The 21293-nt window shown below is 54.7% G+C and overlaps 1 protein-coding gene across 7 annotated transcripts in view; it reads right to left on the minus strand.

Annotated features, from left to right (window-relative positions):
• CTIF (cap binding complex dependent translation initiation factor) overlaps positions 1-21293 on the minus strand; it is a 296266-nt gene that overhangs the window by 113820 nt on the left and 161153 nt on the right. For all 7 annotated transcript variants that reach the window (XR_006963284.1, XM_047086231.1, XM_047086233.1 and 4 more), the window contains one exon: positions 21047-21123. Coding sequence is in view for 6 of the 7 variants with exons in the window: in XM_047086231.1 (XP_046942187.1) it covers positions 21047-21123 (77 nt within the window). In the remaining variant the exon portion in view is untranslated. The remainder of the gene's footprint in view (positions 1-21046; positions 21124-21293) is intronic.

Raw genomic sequence — 21293 nt, forward strand, 5'->3', positions numbered from 1 at the left:
CGGGGCTCACCAAAATGGTGTCACTGGGCAAAGAGGTGAGGTCATGCAAATATCTGGGAGAGGAGCAATCCAGGCAGTGGGGACAGCAAATGCAAAGGCCCTGAGGTAGGACCTTGCTGCCATGCTCAAAGCCCCCCCGAGGGTCACGGGTCGCTGGAGTGTGCAGTGTGAGGGGGGTGGTAGATGATGAGGTCAGAGGTCAGGGGAACCAGGTCATCTGGGTCCTTGTAGACCACTGAAAGGATTCCGGTCCTTACTCTATGTGAAATGGGGATCTCCTGGAGGATTCTTAACAAAGAAATGACACCTAAAAATGCAGAATTTGGGAGACCAATGAGATTATAAGAATAATCCAGGTGAGAGCCAATGATGCCCTGGGCCAGAGGGACAGGAGCAGAGATGGTAGGAGGTGGGTGAATTCTAGATTGGTTCTGAAGGTAGGACAGGCAGGAATTGCAAATGCATGATGCGTAGGTGGGAGGAGGAGAGAAGTCCGGGATGTCTGCAAGGTATGTGGCCTCCGATGCTGCCAGGATGGAGCTGTGTCACCCGAGACAGGGAGACTGGGGGGAGGGCAGAAGCTCACTCGTGGATACGCTGAGTTTGAGAAGTTTATTAGACACCCGCTCCAAGATGCCGAGGAGGCTGGAGGGTCCGGGAGCCTGCAGCTCACGGACACGGCTGCCCAAGGCGCTGGCCGGATATGCTGGCCCAGGCAGCATGCATACTCTCTCGGGCTCAACAGCAAGGTTTATTTTTATTTCAGTTTAATTTTTATTTAGAATGCTGGAAACTATTTACTCCGTTCCAAGTCCAGTCTGCAAAATAAGGAACCAGCTTCTACTTCTCTCCTCCTTTTGCCTCTGAAAACACCCCTTTTGTCGGTTTTACGGTTTGTCCATCCATTCACTCTCTTTGATATAAGTGAATATGAACACACACTTGTATATTCAGGCCTTTTCGGGGAGAAATGCAAGCGTACTACGTTTACTTTTTTCACTTTCTTTTTTCCCCTACTTTTTCCCTATTATTTAAGGTCATTCATCTCTCGCTACCTTTTGTTTTCAGGAGGGCGTTTTCCCCCCACATTTTTATTGCCTTTCAGAAATGTCTGTACCATGGTGGTTCAATTCTAGCAATACCACCGCTCTGGGGCAGGGGCAAACAGCCCCTAGGATTCCACGTGTAGTCGTTCACAAGAGACTCTGTGGTCTCTTCCTGTTTTGAGCTTCTAGAACTCTCCGATTCTTACAATAGGCACAGCGGGACGTTGTAATATGCTAGGAGAAGTATGAGGGCAGGAGCTGGGGACCCAGGTGATAGTCCAGCCCTGCCAACGTCAAGTTTTGACCTTGGGGAGCCCTGCTCTTGCTGCAAAATGAGGAACAACAGATTCTCCAGGGGTCTTGGAGTGGACAGTCCGGTTCTCTCAGAGGACAGGCAGAGGCTGACCTGAGCCTGCTCCTGGCAAAGCCATCTCCTGGGAAGGCGCAGACAAGAGTTTCGTCACGTTACTGCCTCGGCCCCATCACTGGCTTTTCTGCACGTGGGTGACTTGGAGCCACGTGCTGGATCACGGAGACAGAGCTGTAAGCAGGAGGGAGGAGTGCGCTTACAAAGCAGGGAGAGCCAGCTGGGCAGTATGGCTCCAAGGAGTTCACAGATGCCAGAATCTGAGTGGAATAATAGCAGGTGACCGGGCAACCGGTCAGGATGGCAGAGGGCTGAGTGCTCCCCCAGGAATACAGAGGCCGAGCCCCCACGGCCGGCAGGCCTACCCGGAAGCTCGTCCGCTCTTCCTACCTGAGGCTGGGCCGGTGCCGCCTTCCCTAGGAGGGAAGCCTCACTGGCCATGGTGGTGCAGATCTAGAAAGCTTCTGCAGCACGAGCATTGCTTTTATTCTTTCTTCCATGGAGAGAATTTCAGATCTGGAGCCACCCACCCTTTATGTTTTTCCTTCTCTCCCCACACTCCCGAACACAACTCACACAGGCAAAGGCAAGAGGCCAGGAAAGAAATACGCCAAAAAGAAAAAAATCACTGGAAGAAATAGAAAGAGCAAAAACTATGAGCCGTCCCAAAGTGGCAGCCTGGGTGGGGCTTCCCACGAAGCTGTGCCCGACGGGCTCCAGCTTAACCTCCTGTCCCACCTCCCGTCCACAGCTCTGGCTTCCGCTCACTGCAGCTACAGGCAGGGAGGGCCCCAAACCCCGGGGACGCCGTGGGATCGGCCGGGTGGCCCCGGAGCATGCCGAGAGCAGGCGGACAGCTGCCTGCAGAGCCTGGAGAGGCACGGGCATCCATCCATGCCCTTCACCTTTCAGATCCCAGATGTCAGCTCCACAATCACCCAGCTCATTAACCACAGCCCGCGGGGCTGTGCGGAAAGGAACATGGGAGAGGAATCCGCTTTCTGCACTGACCAGGTCCTGACTCAGTGTATCTTGGAAGAAAGACGAGGAGGTCTGAACGCCCCCACCCAGGGGCAGCTTGGTAATTGCAGGTTTTCATAACACTCCGGGAAGGAACAGTTGCCGCTCTGGAGAAGCTGGGGAAAGGCTTCGTGGCAACCATTCCCAGGAATGAGTCCATCCTAACCACCGGACCACCCTGGCGTGCCCTTTCCAACTCCTCCGCTTCCGCTGACATACAGGAGAACAAGCAGCCCAGCCTTCCCCCCCGGGACCGTCCGTTCTCCCCTCCGCAAGCACGCATGAGGTGTATCCTGTTCCGGCCCCAGACACATGGGCTGGAGCTCCTAGAGAGGACAGCGCATGGAACGGGAGCACCTACCCCCTCTAAGTGGACCTGAGCGCCCCTGGGTAGACGTTTTCAGCACAAATTATCTTGATGGGGAAACTTAATCGCCAGCCGGCACTCTGCAGACCTCAGCCTCAAAGGAGGGGAACTGGGCACCTTGGGTACCAGGAGATAGAGAATCTGTTGTTAGGTGCCCTCTCCTCACCTGTCAACACCTCTCTTGCTCCAGCACCCAATCTCACCTCCTTCTTCTCTCCACCATGAACTTCGTCCTCAGAACCACCCTCCATATGCCTCCTGCCTTCCGACCATGGGCCGTGGCACCTGCTGTCCCCCTCCAGGGACGTCCTCTCCTAGACTCGCTGCCTGGACATCTATTTGCAACATACCACAGATGCAACTGGAACCTGGTGTGCTGGGTCTTCTCCGCGGAGGGCCCACCTCCCTGCCTTGCCCTCAACTTCAGTGGTGTCCTTTGCAGTCGGGTCAGACTCCCCCCCGTCCCTGAATGCCACCCCAGGCAGGGGCCATCAGGAGTTTTGCCTCTGCTCACTTGCCAGGAATGCGCTCCCTTCTGCCCGGCCCCGCTGAAGGGACCGATGACATTCCGCTTCCTCCAGGAAGCCTTCTTGGCTCCTGCAGTAAACCCCAGAACTCTTTCCTTTTTCTGAAGCCCGAGGGCTTGTGTCCTATATCGCACTATTACACACACACACACGGGCATATCCACACACGCATGCACACAAACACCATGCACACATTTATACGCATGTACCTGCACATACAGGCACACCATATATGCACCCGTGCGTAGACATATAGATGCGCACACACAACACATTACAAAGTGAATTGTTCAGCGTATCTTTTTTTTTTTTTTAAAGTAATCTCTACACCCACCGTGGGGCTTGAACTCACGACCCTAAGATCAAGAGTTGCGTGCTCTACCGACTCAGCCAGCCAGGCGCCCCTATTCAGCCTATCTCAATCTTCCGTCTCCAACTAGATTGTAAACTCGCATGCTTGGTGCAGACGTAGGCCGGCAAGAGGCACCTAGCAGACCCTCTCTTCCGGACCAAAGTCCCCTTTTCTGGGTCCTGTTCATCTCCCTGTAACGGTAATGGTACCATGCACTGCTCCCACCATCTGGGGATCACGAGGCGGGTGAGGTCAACAACGGAAAGTACTTTTGCCTCTGGAAGAAAACTTTCTGCTCTCCCCTAAAATGCTGCCCTGATGATAAACAGGAGGTAAATGAATCCCGGGTATGGAATCATTTTAATGTAGCTAATCTGACATCATCTCTTTGACCACAGCAATGCTCAAGGCGGGGGCGGGGGCAGCCCTGACCTATTTTCGTGGGCAGTCTTTGCCAGGAGAAGGAGCAGCCTTGAAGGTCCCCCCAACTCCTGGCCCTGGGGAGAGGGGATGGGGCCTTAAGCCTCCCTTCCAGCCTGGCCTGTCCCCTGTTGGATATGAGCCCCTCCCTTCCAGGTTGGCCTGGGCTCATGGGGCAGCATCTGTGGAATTTGAAGAACCCAACATCCCTAATGGTCTTGCTGAGAGCTAACCCTGCCTTGGGGAGATGGCCACTCTATCCCCAGATATCCCGTTTAGTGGATGGCCATCCACCTCCATCAGAATTAAGACCGCTGCTAATGCACAGGGGAGTCTCAGGGTGGGGAGTAGCCCTTTACTGACGAGAAGCTTACCTCTGAGACCCAGCCCTGAGAGACGTGGAGAAAGGATGGGCTAGCTGTGATTTCTGAGGGGAAGGGGCTGGAGGGGTACTCAGGGCGATCTGAGGTGGGCTGGGGGCCTGCTGGCTTAGCAGGGTCCCTGCAGGCGTGGCCTGAAGGAGACTTCTTTCACATTCCTGCTCTTGCAAAATGAAAAACCTTGGGCAGACTCAGAGAATCTTCTTCCTCCTCAACACTCCTATTGCTCTGTGGTGGGATGGACCAGCTCATCCCCCGGCACACGTTCTAAATACCCGCCTTAGAAGTCCTTCACCAAAGCTGGTGCGCTCCCTCTCCGGCAGCCAGAGATTCTTGCCAGGCCACCCGCGTCCCTGTCACTCCTCCCGACTGCAGGTGCTCCCTGGGGCTTGGGCAAGATTCCTGACCCCGACTCAGCAGGTTCCCCCGGGAGAAGAGTGGCTGGCCGAGAGCCCAGCTGGTCCTGCCTCAACCACTCAGGCTGGGTGAGGGGATCTGCCTCTCCCAGGAGGGCAGCTACACCTTGTAGGGAACTCAGGAAATGTGGATTTTTAACCCAAAGAAGGCATATGCTAATGAAGGGAGTCCAGGCGGCAAATCCCCAGCACCTCTCAGAATAGCATTTTTTCACATTAGGATTATTAATGTGTAGCTCCAACATCAAGGGAGAGCCCACCATGCCTCTGCTGAGGGCACAGAGGGGACTAATGCCCCCACACGGCTGGTTACATTCGTGAGTGCCTCCTCTTGCCTACAGTCTGGGTGGAGACCCTGGCAGGGTGCTGGGCAGCCCTGTCCCTCGGCGGCATGGCTGGGGTGGTATGGAGGGCACGTAAGGGACAGCGTTGACTGGCTGGGCCATGCTCGTCTCCAGAAGAGGCACTGCTGTGATCCAAAGGAACTCCAGAGAGTAAATGAGAAGACCAGTCCAGAAAGGGCTGGTCAAGGATGGGTCACCAAGATCAAGAGACCCCTCTTAGCCTGAAGACGCTCTGGGCTGCTGTGTTAGCTCTAGGCCGTGGGCTTAGGAGAAGGGGCCCCGCTGGAGGAGGTGACTGTGCAGCAGGCCTCCCCAGGGGGATGCTGGAGGCTGTGGCTGCCCCTTGGCGGGTGTGGGTCTGGGCTGGCCAGCCCCGTCGCTGAGGCAAGACCTGTCCTGGCTGTGTTGTCCCACACTGTCAGCCCTTCCTCCCCTTCCACCTCTGCCTCTTTGGCTCCTGCCTTAACAACTTCAGGGAGCAGGGACGTGCGACTTCTAGTGTTCCTTGAGCCTTCCGAGTTCTACCCATTAGGTGTCACCGGCTACTCTCAGGTACCCTGCGTCCTGAGGTCTCCCACCACAGCATTTGGCTAGGTTTTCTGCAGCCTCCACGTCAAAATGCATCCGTGGGGACCTTTGCCTGCTCTAGGGCAAGGAGCCAACAGGGTTTGTGAGGGTAATCAGACCAAGCTCAAGCATCCAGCCAGCAGACTAGCCCTGAGAGGTTCATCTCTCACATCTAGCGCCGTGTTCAAGGACTAGTGCATGCTGGGAAACGGGGAAAGACAGCCTGGTACCCCCTGGACCTCTCTTCTGGCTTTCTTGCTATCTCTGTCCTGGGGAGGGACCCTGGGCAGGCACTAATCCCCAGCAGGGAGGAAGGACAGGGGATGTGAACTCTGGCCAGGCAGGCCTGGGTTTGCCCCAGGAAACATGGGAGAACAGAGTTGAGTACGGTGACTTCACTTGCTCAGCTGTACAGCAGAAACAAATTTTCTTCTCTTTGGGTTTGTTGGAGGATTTGTGATAATCTAGATCAGGGATTTGCAAACACTGGCCTCTGGGCCAAATCCCCCACCATCTGTTTCTGTGAATACAGTTTGTTTTACTATCTGGTCCTTTATGGGATAAGTTTGCTGACCCCTGATCCAGACGGGATGCCCAGCACGGGGAGCGGGGGGGCACTCCCTAAGGAGCGGCTTCCATAACTACTTTACAGGAACGGGGACAGGGGTGCCTGGGTGAGCTCAGTTGGTTAAGTGTCTGACTTCGGCTCAGGTCATGATCTCACGGTTGGTGAGTTCAAGCCCCGCGTTGGGTGAATTGGGCTCCACCCCGACAGAGAAGAGCCTGCTTGGGATTCTTGCTCTCTCCTCTTGCTCTCTGCCCCTCCCCCACTCAGACTTTCTTTCAAAACAAATAAATAAAAAAATAAACTTGAAAAAAATTGCGGGGACAAAGGGACACGGGTGGGTGGGACAGTTGGGATTCTGGCCCCAACCTGATCAAAACTAAGGAGGTCTTCTATTGGTTTATGTGTTTATTTTCCACACAAGATCGCGTCTGAAGACACTTCATCCACCTGGATACTCCCTCGGCTACCAAAACGAAACCAAGCCCTTGTCTGGTGCCCTGAGCTGATCCTGGGGAAGACCTGGTTGGAGACGTGGTTTGTGCATGAAGTTCTCCAGGAACGAGAGGGTTAACGGAGTTCCACTCAAGCATAGAGGGCAGGGAGTGTTGACAAAGGAGCCAATGGCAGGTAGAGGGACGGCGAGCCCTCCCTTCTCCATAACTTTCAGTATGTGCCCTGGGTCACCCCAGGTTGGGGCTCCCTGGGTCACCCCACAGTGATGTCCCTATCAGGTCTGGGGGAAGCTTCTCGGCTCTCAGGGGTCCTTTGGTACACAGAGAGGGCCCGAAGGCCGTTCTTCAGGGCTAGCATCTGTCTGCCTCCAGTCATGCTTCTGAGCAAAGATCTGGAGGAAGTGGCCCTTGCAAGCTTTGGAACCCCAGCAATGTTCCTTGTCACCAGACCCAGCTCAAAGAGGAGTTACCCCTTCCTGAGCACCCCCCCACCCCTGGGGGCCATGTGTGCTCAGTGAGCACCTCCTTCTCTTTCTCAGTTTCTTCCTTCTGCTCTTTAGGCCACTTCTCCCTGCCCAGACCCTCAGACTGTTCTACCCCAGCCGTCTCTCTTCCCCTCCAGCCACCCCCTGCCCGACTCTCTGGGGCCCAGGAGGGTTTCTGCAGAGCAGGACTATCTAGCGGAACTTTCTGCAAGGATGGAGACATTCTCTATCTGCACTGTCCCACGTGGTAACCATCATCTGCGTGTAACTAGTGAGCACCTGACAAGTGGCCAGTGTGACCAAAGGACAAACTTTAATTTGCTTCATTCTAATGAACTTAAACTGTAGATACTGTACTGGACAGCACAGCTCTGGTCAAAAAGGGCGTATTATCACTTCATTCCATGACTCTATCTGGAGCCAGAGCGTCCCAAGGTACTTCTGATGATGCCTTCCGAATGGAGGGGAAAAGTGCCTGCATGGACTGGAAGGGGCAGACGACCGAGGGTCCTCTTCCGCCTGTCGCCACTGTTCCCTCACAGCCTGTCATCACGCCCGCCTAAACGTTCCCGGTTCTGAGGGATATCTCCCCTCCCCCCACTATTCTGAACCCCTCCAATATCTGGCCGACCCTCCCAGGCAGAACACCCCGCACCCAGACAGGCAGACAACTCCGAATCACCTTTTCCTCTGGAGTGGGTAGAAAAGAAGCACGCGTCTCCCTGTGTGGGGCCAATGTGACAGAACCCTGTAGAGGGGAGTCTGGATATTCCTACTGGCTTCCACAAAGTCTGGAGGAAACCATGTGGCCTCTCTGAGTCCCTACATCACTGTCATGAGGGGGATGCTTGTGTGTGTGTGTGTGTGTGTGTGTGTGTGTTATCTGTCTCTCAGGCCTGCTGGGGGGATGTCAGGAGGAACACTGTGTAAGACATCTCTGCCTGGGTTGTTCATATTTGTATTCTTTTCTCTCCTACCCGAGGAAGCCTTCCCTGTCAGTGTCTAACAGATTCAAGCATTTTGGTATGCTTTCACTGAAAGCCCAACCTTTTATGATCATTGAGATGATAGAGTTTAAGAGAAAATCAGTATATGGGTGAGTATGAGTGTGTGTGTGTGTGTGTGTGTGTGTGTGTGTATCTTGGAAAGTTCTCTTTTCCTGGAACTACCTGTTGGACTCCCTGGAGGACAGGTATGTTCCACAGCTCAGACAATAGCATCCTTTGGCTTCATACCCTCTCTAGGTAGGAAATACTCACTCATATTCCACCACACAGAGGAGCCATGGACAGGGAGGACGGAAGAAAAGAGGAGAAGATAAGGAAGGCATTGTTGAACGATTTGAAGTTGAACCAGAAAAGAGAAAACTCAAAACACCTCAACCTATTCAAAGCCATTGGTGGATTTTACTAGGTCATTTAAAGTGGGGGCCGGGGGGAGGCGATGACACAGAAAGGAACTAGAAACAGATAAAAATGCACCCCCACCCCATGGTCCTCATCCCCTGGTATTCACGCTCTCATACAGTCTTTCCCACACTGCACCAGGGTTAGTCTGTGTGGCCAACAGAATATGCCAGAAGGGATGGTAGGTCACTCTTGAGATTAGGTTGTAAAAGACATGACAGCTTCTCTCTCTCTCTCTCTCTCTCTCTCTCTCGCTCTCAGATCACTCATTCTGTCATGAGCACCCTACAGAGAGGCCCACATTGCGAGGAAATGAAGCTTCCGGCCAACAGCCAGTGAGGAACTAAGGCCTGCCAACAGCCACGTCAGTGAACTTGGACGTGGACCTTCCAATCCCGTCTGAATCAGGTTTTCAGATGATCACCATCCCCGCCAACAGCTTGACTGCAGTCTCAAGAGACACTCTGAGCCAGAACCACCCAATTAAGCTGCTCCTGGATTCCTGACCCTTGGAGACTGCGTGAGACAAGAGATGCTTGTTGTTTAAGCTCTGCTTGTTGGAGTAGTTTGTTACACAGCGAGGGATAACCAATAGAAACGTCCAGGCCACACTGCATTTCCAGCAAACTACCATTGGAAATGGTAACCGGCGGAGTCCCGAAAGCAGTCACACACACACAACCATGCACACCGACGTGCGTGCGCTACAAACACAACACAGACGGCTGAAACCTTCATGTTTGCACAGCCCTTGACATTTTACCTGCTTTCGAGGCATTGTCTCATTTGAACTGCAAAACAGCCTTAGAAGGTAGATGTCCCATGTCGCACATGAGAATCATGCCCCAGAGAGGTGAAACAATGCCTCTGAGGCTCCACATCTCGCAACGAGACCCAAACCAAGCCTGGTGAACTGTGCATACTCACTCAGGGGGCCACCCACCCATTTTGACTGCAGTGGCTCATGTTATGTGATTTTCGTTAAATAGAGGTAGAGACAAAGGGGACGTTTGCCTAAAGGGGGATGGTTTCAGGCTTTTAGCATCTCAAAATCCTCTCTTCAGAAAATACAACCCTTCTACCCTCCCTGCCTCCCTCCCTCCCCACCCTTTACTGGTCTCTCAGTGTGCTGGAAACACTTAGCACGAGATCATTCTCTTAACTCAGAGAAAATGCAAGGCAACCGGGCCTGTTACCCGTGAAGGCCAGATCGACCCCTGATACCCCGGTTCACAAGATGGGGTGCAAAAGCAGTAAATCCGGGCTACGGGAGCTGTTTGGGAATAGTGGGAGGTGGGGTGGACGAAGGGGTAGAGACGGTTTCCCCCGACTGTGTTAGAAGAAAAGCCACAGTAAAAATATAGTAAAGCTTCAGTGGGGAAAGGTGCCTGAGACTCGCCTGAGGGCACAGGGTCGGGAACTGGATAGCGGGGCCTTCGGAGGGAGCTGGCTTTCGTGGGCCCTGCCTGGAGACATCCAGATGATCACCTCTCTACCCTACTCCTGACCGAGCATCTCCAGCCTTCCAGAACATCAGGGCGAAGTCAGAATCCTTTCCTCTGCCTGCTGCACCCCGATCCCCGCTCTGTCTCCCTGACCCATGGCTGCAGCTCACAGTTCAAAGGCACCAGGTTTCCCGCTCAAGGTGACAAGCCTGTGCCATCTGCTCCCTGAAGCACTGAGCCAGTCTGGAACATGTTTACTATGGCCACTGGGCCACCAGACGGAACAAACACACACACAGCCCCGCATCATATTTTTTTCTTCCTCAAAACACTCCTCATCTTTGTTTTGGGTCCGCATACATGTTCCGCGAAGTTCAGTGCCAGGCCCGGCAAACAGAAAGCCTAAAATAGGCTGAAAAGACAGAGTCTGAAGACAACTTGAGGGCTGCTGGATTCCCGAGGGAGGGTGTAACTGTGGCTAACGCAGCCCTGGGGTGGCCGCTGTTGTTCCGGGCTCATCTGTTCACCTGGAGGGGTGGCTCAGGATGGGGGGGCTCGCAACTGAGCCAGCGTCCTGCACGTTCCGGGGCCTCCCGCCCGCCCCCGAATCTCTCAGCTGCCTCACCTGTTCCAGGTGAGCCAGGGGACTTGACTGAGGTGAGCAGGGCTTTCTGGGTGTGTGTGCCAGGCCTTCCTCCGTGGGGAAGGCCGGGGAAGAGGTTTGGAGAGGCCTAAAAAGAGCTTGCAGGGTGGAGCGTGGGGCAGGTGGAACCTGTAGAATGGAAGGGAGCCGGCAAGGGCGGAAGTCAGGCCGGAGGGGTCCTACGCAGACCAGACGGGGAGCACAGCGGGGGCCGCGTGACAGGAGGGAGGCGGGGGCAGGCGGAGGGCAGGTAGGGGGGCATGTCTCAGGGAGTGGAGGGGCAGAGGGCGGGTACGGCTGGCACGGGTAGCGGGTTCTAAAGGTCTATTGGGAAGGTTATGTGCTGTCCGGTTACTTCGCTGCTCTGAAAAGGGAAATAAAAACTAGTTCCTCCCGGGGGTTGTTGGGAAGATTCAATAATTCTGGCCCACGCTGCTGAGGTGTTAATGTGCTGGGGGCTCCCCGTGAGCTGCTGGTAAGTTTGTGTCCGTTTACAGCTGGACCCACACAGCGTGCCACGGCTGTGGGCCCGTCTGCTCCTGGGGCTCGGCTGTCCGTTTCTCTGTCTGTCTGTGTGTCCAGGGCTACTTGGAAAGAACCGGCCGCTCCGTCCATTCTGCATTTGGAAGGGCACTGAGATCCCTGCGGATGCCACTTGAGAGAGGACCCTGGGCACGCGGGGGACAGGGGACACCTCGGTCTTCATTTCCCTCATGGGGACTAAGCACAGGCATCACCCCCGAGGACCCAAGGGCCTATCTTGAGTTATTTTAATTCTGTTTGCTGACGGCTTGCCTAATTGAGACCCTGCATCACTTCTGGACACCAGGGTCCCCCCAGGATACTCCAAACCATAATAGAGGCCACCTTGGCTTCCCCCCCAACACACGCATCGGAATAAATGGCTAAACTTGAATTACCGGGAAGACTCAGAAATAACCCCTGGAGCCCAGGGTAAGTGCTGATCAGGCAGGAAGGCTCCTTGGTATTTTTAAAACCTGTGCCCCTGTCCCTGCTGGGAAGCCCTGAGGAGTGGGAGGCACCCTCGTGCTCTGGGCTCATCCCCCTGGGACAGGGGTGGGGGGACGGGAGGAGGTGCTCCCGGCCAGACCGCCCTCCCCCGAGAGCTGCCCACCATTCTAGAACTCACGCCACCCCTCCTCCAGTTTCTCACTGGGTGGGGCCCCCACAACCTGGGAAAGCTCCAGGCTACTGCAGGGCCTTCCTAAATATGCCCATGCGTGAATCATCTGAGCCGGGGAAGGGATCTACAGGCGTGACGGAGTGGGTGCTGGGGTGCAGGAGGCAGAAGGTGAGGGACTCTGTCGGGTAGGTCTCGTTTGAAACCTGCCCATTCGCTCATTCCTTTGGAATATGCACTAGCTCCCCACTGAGTCCATTTGAAAACAGCAGCCCCATGCTGTCCACCTCACCCCCGCACAAGAGTTAATGGGGGGGGGGTGGCGTATAGGAGGCAGTGAAGGGCCCAAAGAGGGAGATTGAGCGTGCCAAGGAGGGGACAGACAGGAGTCTTCTGCACAGAACCGGTTGGGGACACGGGCTCTGAAGCCAGGCTGCTTGGGTTTGCAGTCTGGCTCAGCTAAACCTCCCGGCTCTGCGACTTTGGGCAAGTTACTTCACTTCTCTGTGCAAGTTTGCAAGTTACTTTCCGCATCTGTAAAATGGAAATAAAAACAGTATCTCCTTTCTAAGGTTGTGGCAAGACTCTATGAGCTGATATCCTGTAAAGGGCTCAGTGTATCCCGAACATGGTGAGCATTCTGGAAGTGCTTATTAAACCTCTGAGTGACTTCCAGAGGACGGAGGGTGGGCTGGGCTTGTCCGTGGGTCCGGCACAAAGGCCCTAGACCCAATGGGAGGCACAGTCTGCCTTCCGAGTAAGGTGGTCCCAGGCTGTATCTCATCTCTGGGAGTATGGGGACTCAGCCAGGCATGCAGGGTACCCGGGGTACCAACCCACACCAGATTTGGTCCTGAAAGATGTACACAGGCGGAGCAGATAGGGCCTGCCTTTCTGGAACCTTCTGGAGAGGGCACATGGGTTGGGTTGAAGATATAAGGGGCACTGGTTATGGCCTCTGGAACTTCTTGCGTACCTGCCATCGATGTCATCTGATGGCACTCCTGCAGGCATCAATGTCCTTGCGACAACAAGAAGAACGAGAAGGCTTGGTGCGGGTCCGTATCTCCTTAAGATCCCCTGCCTGGTGAGGGATGAGCTAGTCTTGAAGCCAAGGGAGGCTGTGCAGGTGGACCACCCACCATGTCCCCCTGCCCCCAGGCAAGGCCCTGTGGACTCCGTGCCAGGGGCCCGGTTACTTGGGGTCCTTGGAGTTCCTGGGGAAGGACCAGGGGTCAACATCTGTGAGCCAAGTCCCCAATGCCCAACCCTGCAGAAACAGAGCCTGAGACTACTGAGGAGGGGTAACTGAACCAGCTCGGGAGGCTGTCTCCTGGGGTACCCGCTCTACCCTCTGTCCCAGGCACAGACCCGGTGACGATGGCATTTCTCTCTCTCAGCTAGTTTCCTACTCAGCAACCCTCCTGCCCTCCAGGCCGGTGGGCACGGGCCCCTGCTTCCACTCCAGTTAGATCCCTCACCTCCAGGTCACTCTCCTTGGCTGTCTAGGGTCTATGGGGTCTGCACAAATCCTATTTGCTGGAAAAAGGGGAAGACAGCAAACAAGGGCAATGCTCAGCTTCCCAGAGTGGGCACAGACTAGGAGATGCCCACTGCCGGGGGGCCCGGCACCCGGGAGCTCTGCCAAAATGCACAAAAGGGCCCTCCCACAGATGCGGGTGCCTGGCCCAGGGGACATGCTGGTCCTTCCCTGGGAGAGGGGCCCCAGGGCCTTGTTTTCTTTCCCACGAAGTACGATGCATAGAGCAGATCCTGAGCAGGCGGCATGTGCCGGGAAAGAGGGGCGAGCAAGGGCATCCTGGGAAGGAGCATCGCTCTTAGGTGAGTCGCGGGCCAGCCTTCCCGGGGCCCCCTCACGGCCTGTTCTTCCCAGGAACGCCGAGCGAGGTGGCTGCTGTGTCCAAAGGATGACCTGGCCATTGTGGTTTGTACAATGGCCGGGGTCTTCTCTAGGCCTATCAGGGCTCTCACGTCAGTTGGACACAGACATGGACATCTGGCTTCAAGAAATGAGCTGTTCTTTCCAAGAGCGCCTGCTTGGGGGTGGGCGTGGGGGAGGAGGAGACAGAACCTAAAAATAATTCCTATCTGACTCATTTTGCTTAGAATCTGACAGGGCTGCCTGCCAGGTGGGGGTTTGCCTGTCCCATTTTCTTATCTATCTTTAGCAGAGACTTAATGAGGGCAATTTCCTTGCTGGGATATAAAGACAAACCTCGGGCGATGGCAGTGTGATCTGTCTCGCCGTCCCCTGGGCTCCTGATGACAGGATGATGCTGATGGTCACCGCAGGGCTGAGCAGTCTGGGGGGCTCCAGGGATGGTGTCATCCCCGGATGGGGCGAAGGAAACAGAGATCCCCTCAGTGAAACCCAAGCCAGGTGACGACCAGGGGAGGAAGGGTCTCCTGATCCTCCCTTCTCTTGCCCCCAGCTCTCCCACCAACAGACAAACAAGAGAAATTACTCAGGTCTGAAATCCCATCACTCACAACCTATTCCTTTACCTTGGGCACCTGTCTACCCTGCTTTAAAGAGCGAGCATCGCTGATTCTCATTATCCACTGTAGTTAAGTTCTACAAAGTCCCGCAAACACTGAATTAGGGAATACCGGACGGTTATTCCCAAGGGAAACACAGGGTTAGGTTCCTACAAGCCTCTGGCCACAACATTTTCTCCAATCAGTCAATAGATACACCTTATATTATCCATTTCTGCCTAAAGACACCTTAGTTAATATGCATTGTTGGTTCATTAATGGTGAACTCATGGCGACAGCACTCTATCAATCATGAAAATGTACCGTAGGTATCCTGACTATATATAACTTGTGCCTGAATGACACTTATCTAACACTCGGATTTTTCTCCATGAGGCACATCACAGCCTTCTTGCCCTTAGGAACCCTAGATAGCATGTCAGTATCTAGGCATTTTAAACAGCAAAAGCACACAAATGTGAAAATCGTGGCACGAAAGAGATCGTGAAAAGCATCTCCTCGTCTGACACCAGCTGGGAACGTGCATGTTCGGCCACTCAAATTTCTCCCCGCCCCGGGCATGCCCATGAATGACCTTGAAAGGACCACTGAACATTGATTTTGAGGTTACAAATAAATTTTAGCAAGTAGGCAAATTGGCAAATATGGAGTCCACAAGTAACGAGGACTGATGGTACTTCCAAACGGGCTAACTTAACAACTCGCGAGCTGATGGACAGATCCAGGGATCTGAACTAGTTAATTCCTGATCTGTTCCCGGTCGGAAGGAAAGGGGGTTAAAGAGGCCCAGGGAACCCCCAGGGTCCTTGCCTGTGAGCCTAGAAGTGAGAAGGAGGAGGGATCAGTGATTCCAGAATGGAATGAGAGGGTGCCCGTAGCCAGTGATGACCATCAAAGCATGGGGTAGTCATCAGAATGTGTCGCAGAGGGGGCCTAAGGGGGATTAGTGAGGGTTCTAAAATTATAATTTCATATTCTGAGTGAGAGGGAGGAGGGAAGCATGGGGTTGCTGACAGGGTTAATGATGTAAAATTAAGGGCTCGGCTGAAAGAAAGGTTTGCTTTCTGTCGGAGGATAAGTGCTGGGCCAGGAGAGGCAGACCCTGCTGGCGTGTCCATACGATGTCCAGGGCCTATAGGCGGCGGGGGGGGGGGGGCAGTGACAGGTGCTCTGAATTCTCATCTTCTTGCCCAAGGGATGGAGTGGTATTGCTCAGGAAAAGAGAATGCTTTACTGAGGTCCTAAGGGGTCCCGGCACACGTCTGAGGAATCTTGGAGGACAGACAAAGTGCTGTAGCTGTGTGCTTACAGTTCCAATTTTCAAAAAGCAGAAAATGCATAGATATCATGTCTCTCCAAGAGATTCCCAAACAGATGTTTTGGAAGAAATGATGTAGCCAATAGCTAGCACAGATTCACACGAACCAGAGCAAATTTACTTCCTTTTTGAAAGGGTTACTCGCCTGATACATTTGGGGAACCCTGAACACATCAAGATTCAAGATTCAAGGAGTATTTCCAGAGGCTTGCCACATCACTCTTTCCTGGGATGGGTATTGAGGAGGGCACCTGTTGGGATGAGCACTGGGTGTTGTATGGAAACCAGTTTGACAATAAATTTCATACTAGAAAAAAAAAAAAGAATCTCATAGATTCTAAGTTCCTCTAAACAATTTTTTAATTGATATGCCAATTCTATAACAAAAATCTATCCTTTTAAATTACATAAGTCAGGATTTTAGTATATTTAGAAAGTTATATATCCATTGCCAGTAATTCCAGAGGTCCTGTGCATTCTTATCAGTGACCTAGATGATGTCACAGAGAGCTTGCAAAATCAAATCTGACGGCTGACACTAACTCTGTCCCTAGGGAAAGAGCCTGGCACCCAGGGAGGGTTGGGGCACATGTTGGCAGAGAAAGGGAAGAAGGAATAAGAGTCTTAACTGGTCCTACAATTAGAGGACGCCAGGCCACAGCCATGGGCATTCAGGCTCCAATCACCCTGCGGTGTCCAGGATGCGGCCCCGACTGCACCACCTGGGGACCCAGGGAGGGGGTGGCATACGCGGAAGTGTGGGGACGGCTCGCTCTCCTGCCCCTCGCCCAGCAGGGCCATCCGACACTGGCTGGATGACCACAGCATTCTTCTCTTTTTCCTTCCAAGTCTGCTTTGCACATGGAGTCAATTAACCATTCTCAGACCTCACTTAATGAAACAGATTAAGTTGGAGAACGGCTCTCTTGTCTCCCCCGCTGCAAGGGCAGCGTGCGACGGAAAGACAGTGCCTGCATTCGCTGTCCTGCCCTGTCAGGAGGTCCGGTTCTGGAGCGTGCTGCGTCTACACAGACTTGTAGCACCCCGGGCCAGGGCCCATCAGGAACCAGGAGCTCCGGCCTTTCCCTTCGATTTCGTTCCGTTGGGGGTGGTGACTGCCATAAGCACCACCCTCTTGCCTCGGTCTCTAGGGAGCTTTGTGGCGCGGCTTCTGGCTCCCGCACCTATTCCGCCGCGCCTTTCCCATTCCTTCCCTCCCGACATCCTCCGGTCTCCCTTCCAAATCCCCCTTGTGTCCCACAGGCTACTTCAACGCCCACCTCCTCCAGGAAGCACTCCTCGGTCACCTCCTGCTGGCTCCTTTCTTTGGACGCTCGGATTCTACATGCAGTCTGGTGGCTTCAACAGCCAAAGAGGGTTGCGCAAGCCCCTGGAGAGCAGGGGCCAAGCCTGCCACTTCTCTGGTGTTCTCTGGAGCACGGGATGTGGCACAGAGCGCCCCTCCATCAATCCCAGTAGGAGAGGCAGGTACTGCTTCACTGGGGCATTCAGGGTGATGTGCCACCCAGGCCCCCCTTCAAGAACGGGGCACTCAACCCCCTCGGCTGCTGGACGTGCCGGAGCAGACACCGCCCCCCGCCCCGAGCTGTCAGCCCCTATAGAGACTGCCCTGGGTGATAAGAGCTGCCACCCTAAAGTTGTGGCAATTCTATCCAACGACCAGCAGACAGGGGTATACAGACCTGCTCCTTCACTCCGTCTCGGGACAGCTCTGAATCACCTCAACTTCAGCACCCCCCCCATAGGGCCAGAACTCCCCACCCAGACTCAGCGTTTCCCTCCGCCCAACCTTGCTCCCTTCCCTTCCTGTCTACCACCATTGATCCAAAGGACCCTCCTCCGTTTCCTGGGCAGACCCTGACAGTTGTTCATTGCCCCAGTCTGTTCATCTCTGTAAACGCAGCAGGGTGGAGGAGGTGCGGAGAAAATCCTGCGCCCCCGGCGGGTGAGACCTCACTCAAGGTCAGCAGCGTGGGCAAGACTCAGCCCTCCGGGAGCCCGCTCCTCTGCCTGCACCCGTGGCCAGGGGTGGGTCGCCTGGGGGGCGGGGAGGGGAAGCTGGCAGGCCCTCCTCCAGGCAGCAGGTGGCCAACGTGGGTGGGGACAAGGCACCTGAGGCATGTTGCTCTTTGAGGAACGCTTGAAGTGCTCATTTAGTCCGTTCATAGCATGAAATGCATAATTTTTTCTGAAATCAGCAAACATCTTTGAGTAGCGTCCCCAAAGAAGCAAGTGGTTACTAGTTGTTTTAAGTTTGGGGAACATTTTTAAGGGGAAAAAAAAAACAAACCCATGAGCCATTCTGGAGCTTTCTGCAAAATGAGGACAAGACATTCGCAACTCAATTGTAATCACAGAGCGCCTCGCAGCAGCCCATGGAGTGTGGGAGCAGAGTCCACAGACAGCTGCGCTGAAGGGACCCTCCCTCCGTGTCTGCCGGGGGAAGTGGATGCAGAAGGAAACTGATCCTGGAGAGCATGCAGGGCAAAGCTCCCCGGGCTCACGAGGGAGATCACGGGTGACGGCCCACCCTCGCTGCCGCCAGCTCCCCACCTTTCCTTACAGTGGTTCCCGCGTACCTCGGACCCAAGAGGGGGCCGGCGCGAAGACTTTCCAGGGGCCTTGCAAGGATTAGATCGTTCAAGCCTCCCGCTTAGCAGACCCATTTTACAGAAGACGAAGTAGGGGCATGAACCAACTGCCCAGGACACAGAGGGAGGGAACGGAGGAGGCGGAATGCCCATCCGGTGTCGAATTCCGGGGCGCGCGCCTCAGACTCCCACAACTGGAAGTGACCAGCAGCAGGGGCACAGGCCACCTCGCGTCCCGCGGGAGCTGGGGTAGAACGCAGACGTCCCGCTCTAATCTGCAGGGCGCCACACAATCCACCTGGCGCTCCCTGCCGTCCTGACCCGCAGATGGGCCCTCTGAGGGTCAAGACGTTTACTCCTGGAGTCCGTGTGTGGTCTAGCTGAACACCCTCTTCCATTCCGGCTAGCTCGCTCTGGTTTCGGTCCCTGTGAACGTGAGGCAGCTGCTCCGGGCCCTCCGTGTAAATCTCTCATGACTTTATTGGCATGCGTGCTCTTCCCCTGCTTCGTCCCGTCAGCCTCTCCTCCCAGGACATACTTTCCATCCCTTTAATCATCTTTACTGCCTTGCTTTGGACCCTGTCCCGGGTCCACATCCTTTGCGAGGTGTGCTGACCTAACCCAGACGTTTGTTAACACGAGTGGGGCTCAGCGGAAGGTCGGCTTCATGTGTGCCACTCTCCTCTTCCTATGTTCCCGGGTCATGCTGCCCTCCGGAGGCCTGCCACTGTCGAGGGCGGTGGGGGGGGGGGTCGCTGCGGAGTGAGGCGACCGGGCCCACGAGCGGAGGTGGGGCCGACATGGGTGCTGAGCGTCAGCCCGCCGCTGCCTGGGCCCGAAGGAGCGGAGCCGGGCAGGGGGTGACCCTTCATTCAGAAGCCTGGGGATTCCACACACCTCCGCACACATACTCGGGACCGGGCGGCAGGGGAAGAGGGCCACCAAGTCTCTGTCCTCCCTGATCCCTTCCCGGCCCCAGAGAACCCCAATCCCCTTTTAGGGGGTGCTCCCTACTTCTTCCCTCCGCCAGGAAGCCAGAAACCAGGAATTAGCCTCTGTGAAGCAGCTACGGCAAAAAGGCAGCACCCACAGTGAAATAAGCCTGCCCTGGTCTGGTCAAGCCTGGACTAGGGCTTGGTCCCACTCTCCTGGCTCAGTTTCCCCTTTTCCTGCAGCCACGTGAAGCCTGGTGGTTCTGATGTCGAAGCCAAGACGGCCTTCCTCCTAGTCAGTTCTATGCTTACTGTCCTCTGCGAAGGCCTCACACCCACCAAATGCACCAGCTGATGATGAGCTCTGGGTGCCCGGTACCCCATTCGCCCGGAGCTGTGGACACCACCCAGCACTCCTCGGTCAGGGCCCACGTGTGGAGGGAAGCACCGGGGACCCTGGTCAGCCACAGCCTTAGTTTCAAGGGATAACAGGAAAACAGGCCGCTCTAGTTTCTTAGCAAGAGATGAGGGCTGGACTATTCCTTGGCTCTCAGACGACATTCGCTGTTCATCAAAGGTAAAACCACAGGCCATCACTTTTATCCACGAAAAAACTCCCCATAGAGAAACACACCTCATTTTAGTTCCTTAGGCAGAAGCCTTTTTGCTCTCTCCTTCTCTCCTTCCTCCTTCCCATCTTTCTTCTCTTTTACTCCCTTCCTTTATTTTTTACATTTCCAGCCAGAAGGAATATATGCATATTCAAACAAAAAAATTTACTCTAATGCGGCTTTATTACAAATGTCCACAGACCCCAAAACATTGAGTTTTCCATTTGAAATATACCATGAAGACCTTTCCATGTGAGAGAGGCTGCAAGGAAACTAAGGCATATGCCTTCCTGGGACGCCTAGCCTCAGCTGCTTATGTATCCAGGGCTGCCTCGTGGCACTTTTTCTTTTCTAAGTTTATTTGGAGAGAGAGTAAGAGAGAAAGCAACTGGGAAAGGGGCAGAAGGGGGTGGGGGGGAGCAGAGAGAGAGAGAGAGAGAGAGAGAGAGAGAGAGAAAGAGAATCCCAAGCAGGCTCCAGACTGTCAGCACAAAGCCTGATGTGGGGCTCGAACCCACAAACCGTGAGATCATGACCTGAGCCGAAATCAAGAGTCAGACGCTCAACCGACTGAGCCACCCAGGCGCCCCTCGTGGCAGGTTTTCTGGCCCCTAGCTGCCACCCAGCACTCTGAACTGCAGGGAGACCCTGGTTTTTGCCTTAGTGTGAGTGAGCACCTCCGGGTGTTAGAGAGCAGGTGCATGTGCAGTTTCTGATCTGCATATCGTTTGTCACAGCAGAGCCCAGCACCACGCGGGACAGAAACTCTTGGAATTGTGAGCTCCTGGAGGCCATGTCTCAGAACATATGTCAGCTGGGACCCAGTCCCTTGAGGACTGCTATTGTTACGGTAAGGTCAGGGGAAAGAGCATTTCTCCTCCCGAGGGGGCATAACCTGTGCTGCCCTGGACTCCTGAAGGGACCCACACCCGGGGCCGGCCCAGAGAAGCGTACCCCCTGCTTCCCGACTGGTACCCAACCCACCTGCTTCACCTCACAGGTATGAGCTGGCCACTGGGGAAAGCGAAACCCAGGCCAGAACCGACGGAGCTACAGACGGCTGGCCAAGGACAGAAAACCCAGAGTTCTCGACGGAGTCTCTCCTACCTTCGGTCATTTCTCCTCCTCCGGAACAACTTCTTCGTGTGGGCGATCTCTACTTCGTGGGGCATCGGGTGGTAGCCCTGCGTCATGTGGGAGGAAGGGGGATCGTTAGTAACTTGGGAAAGACGGCAAAGACCTTCTCGCACGTAACTGTTGATAACGACATCTGTGACCAAGGAAATCGGGAGTGCACGACTAGACTCCGACCACCAAATCCACGCTGAAAAATGGAAAATGGTAGAATGAATCC

This window comes from Lynx rufus, unplaced genomic scaffold (assembly GCF_022079265.1).
Source record: "Lynx rufus isolate CCGP_SWC_20201006 ecotype Redwood Valley unplaced genomic scaffold, mLynRuf1.p SCAF_20, whole genome shotgun sequence".
In the NCBI taxonomy this organism is placed as follows: domain Eukaryota; kingdom Metazoa; phylum Chordata; class Mammalia; order Carnivora; family Felidae; genus Lynx; species Lynx rufus.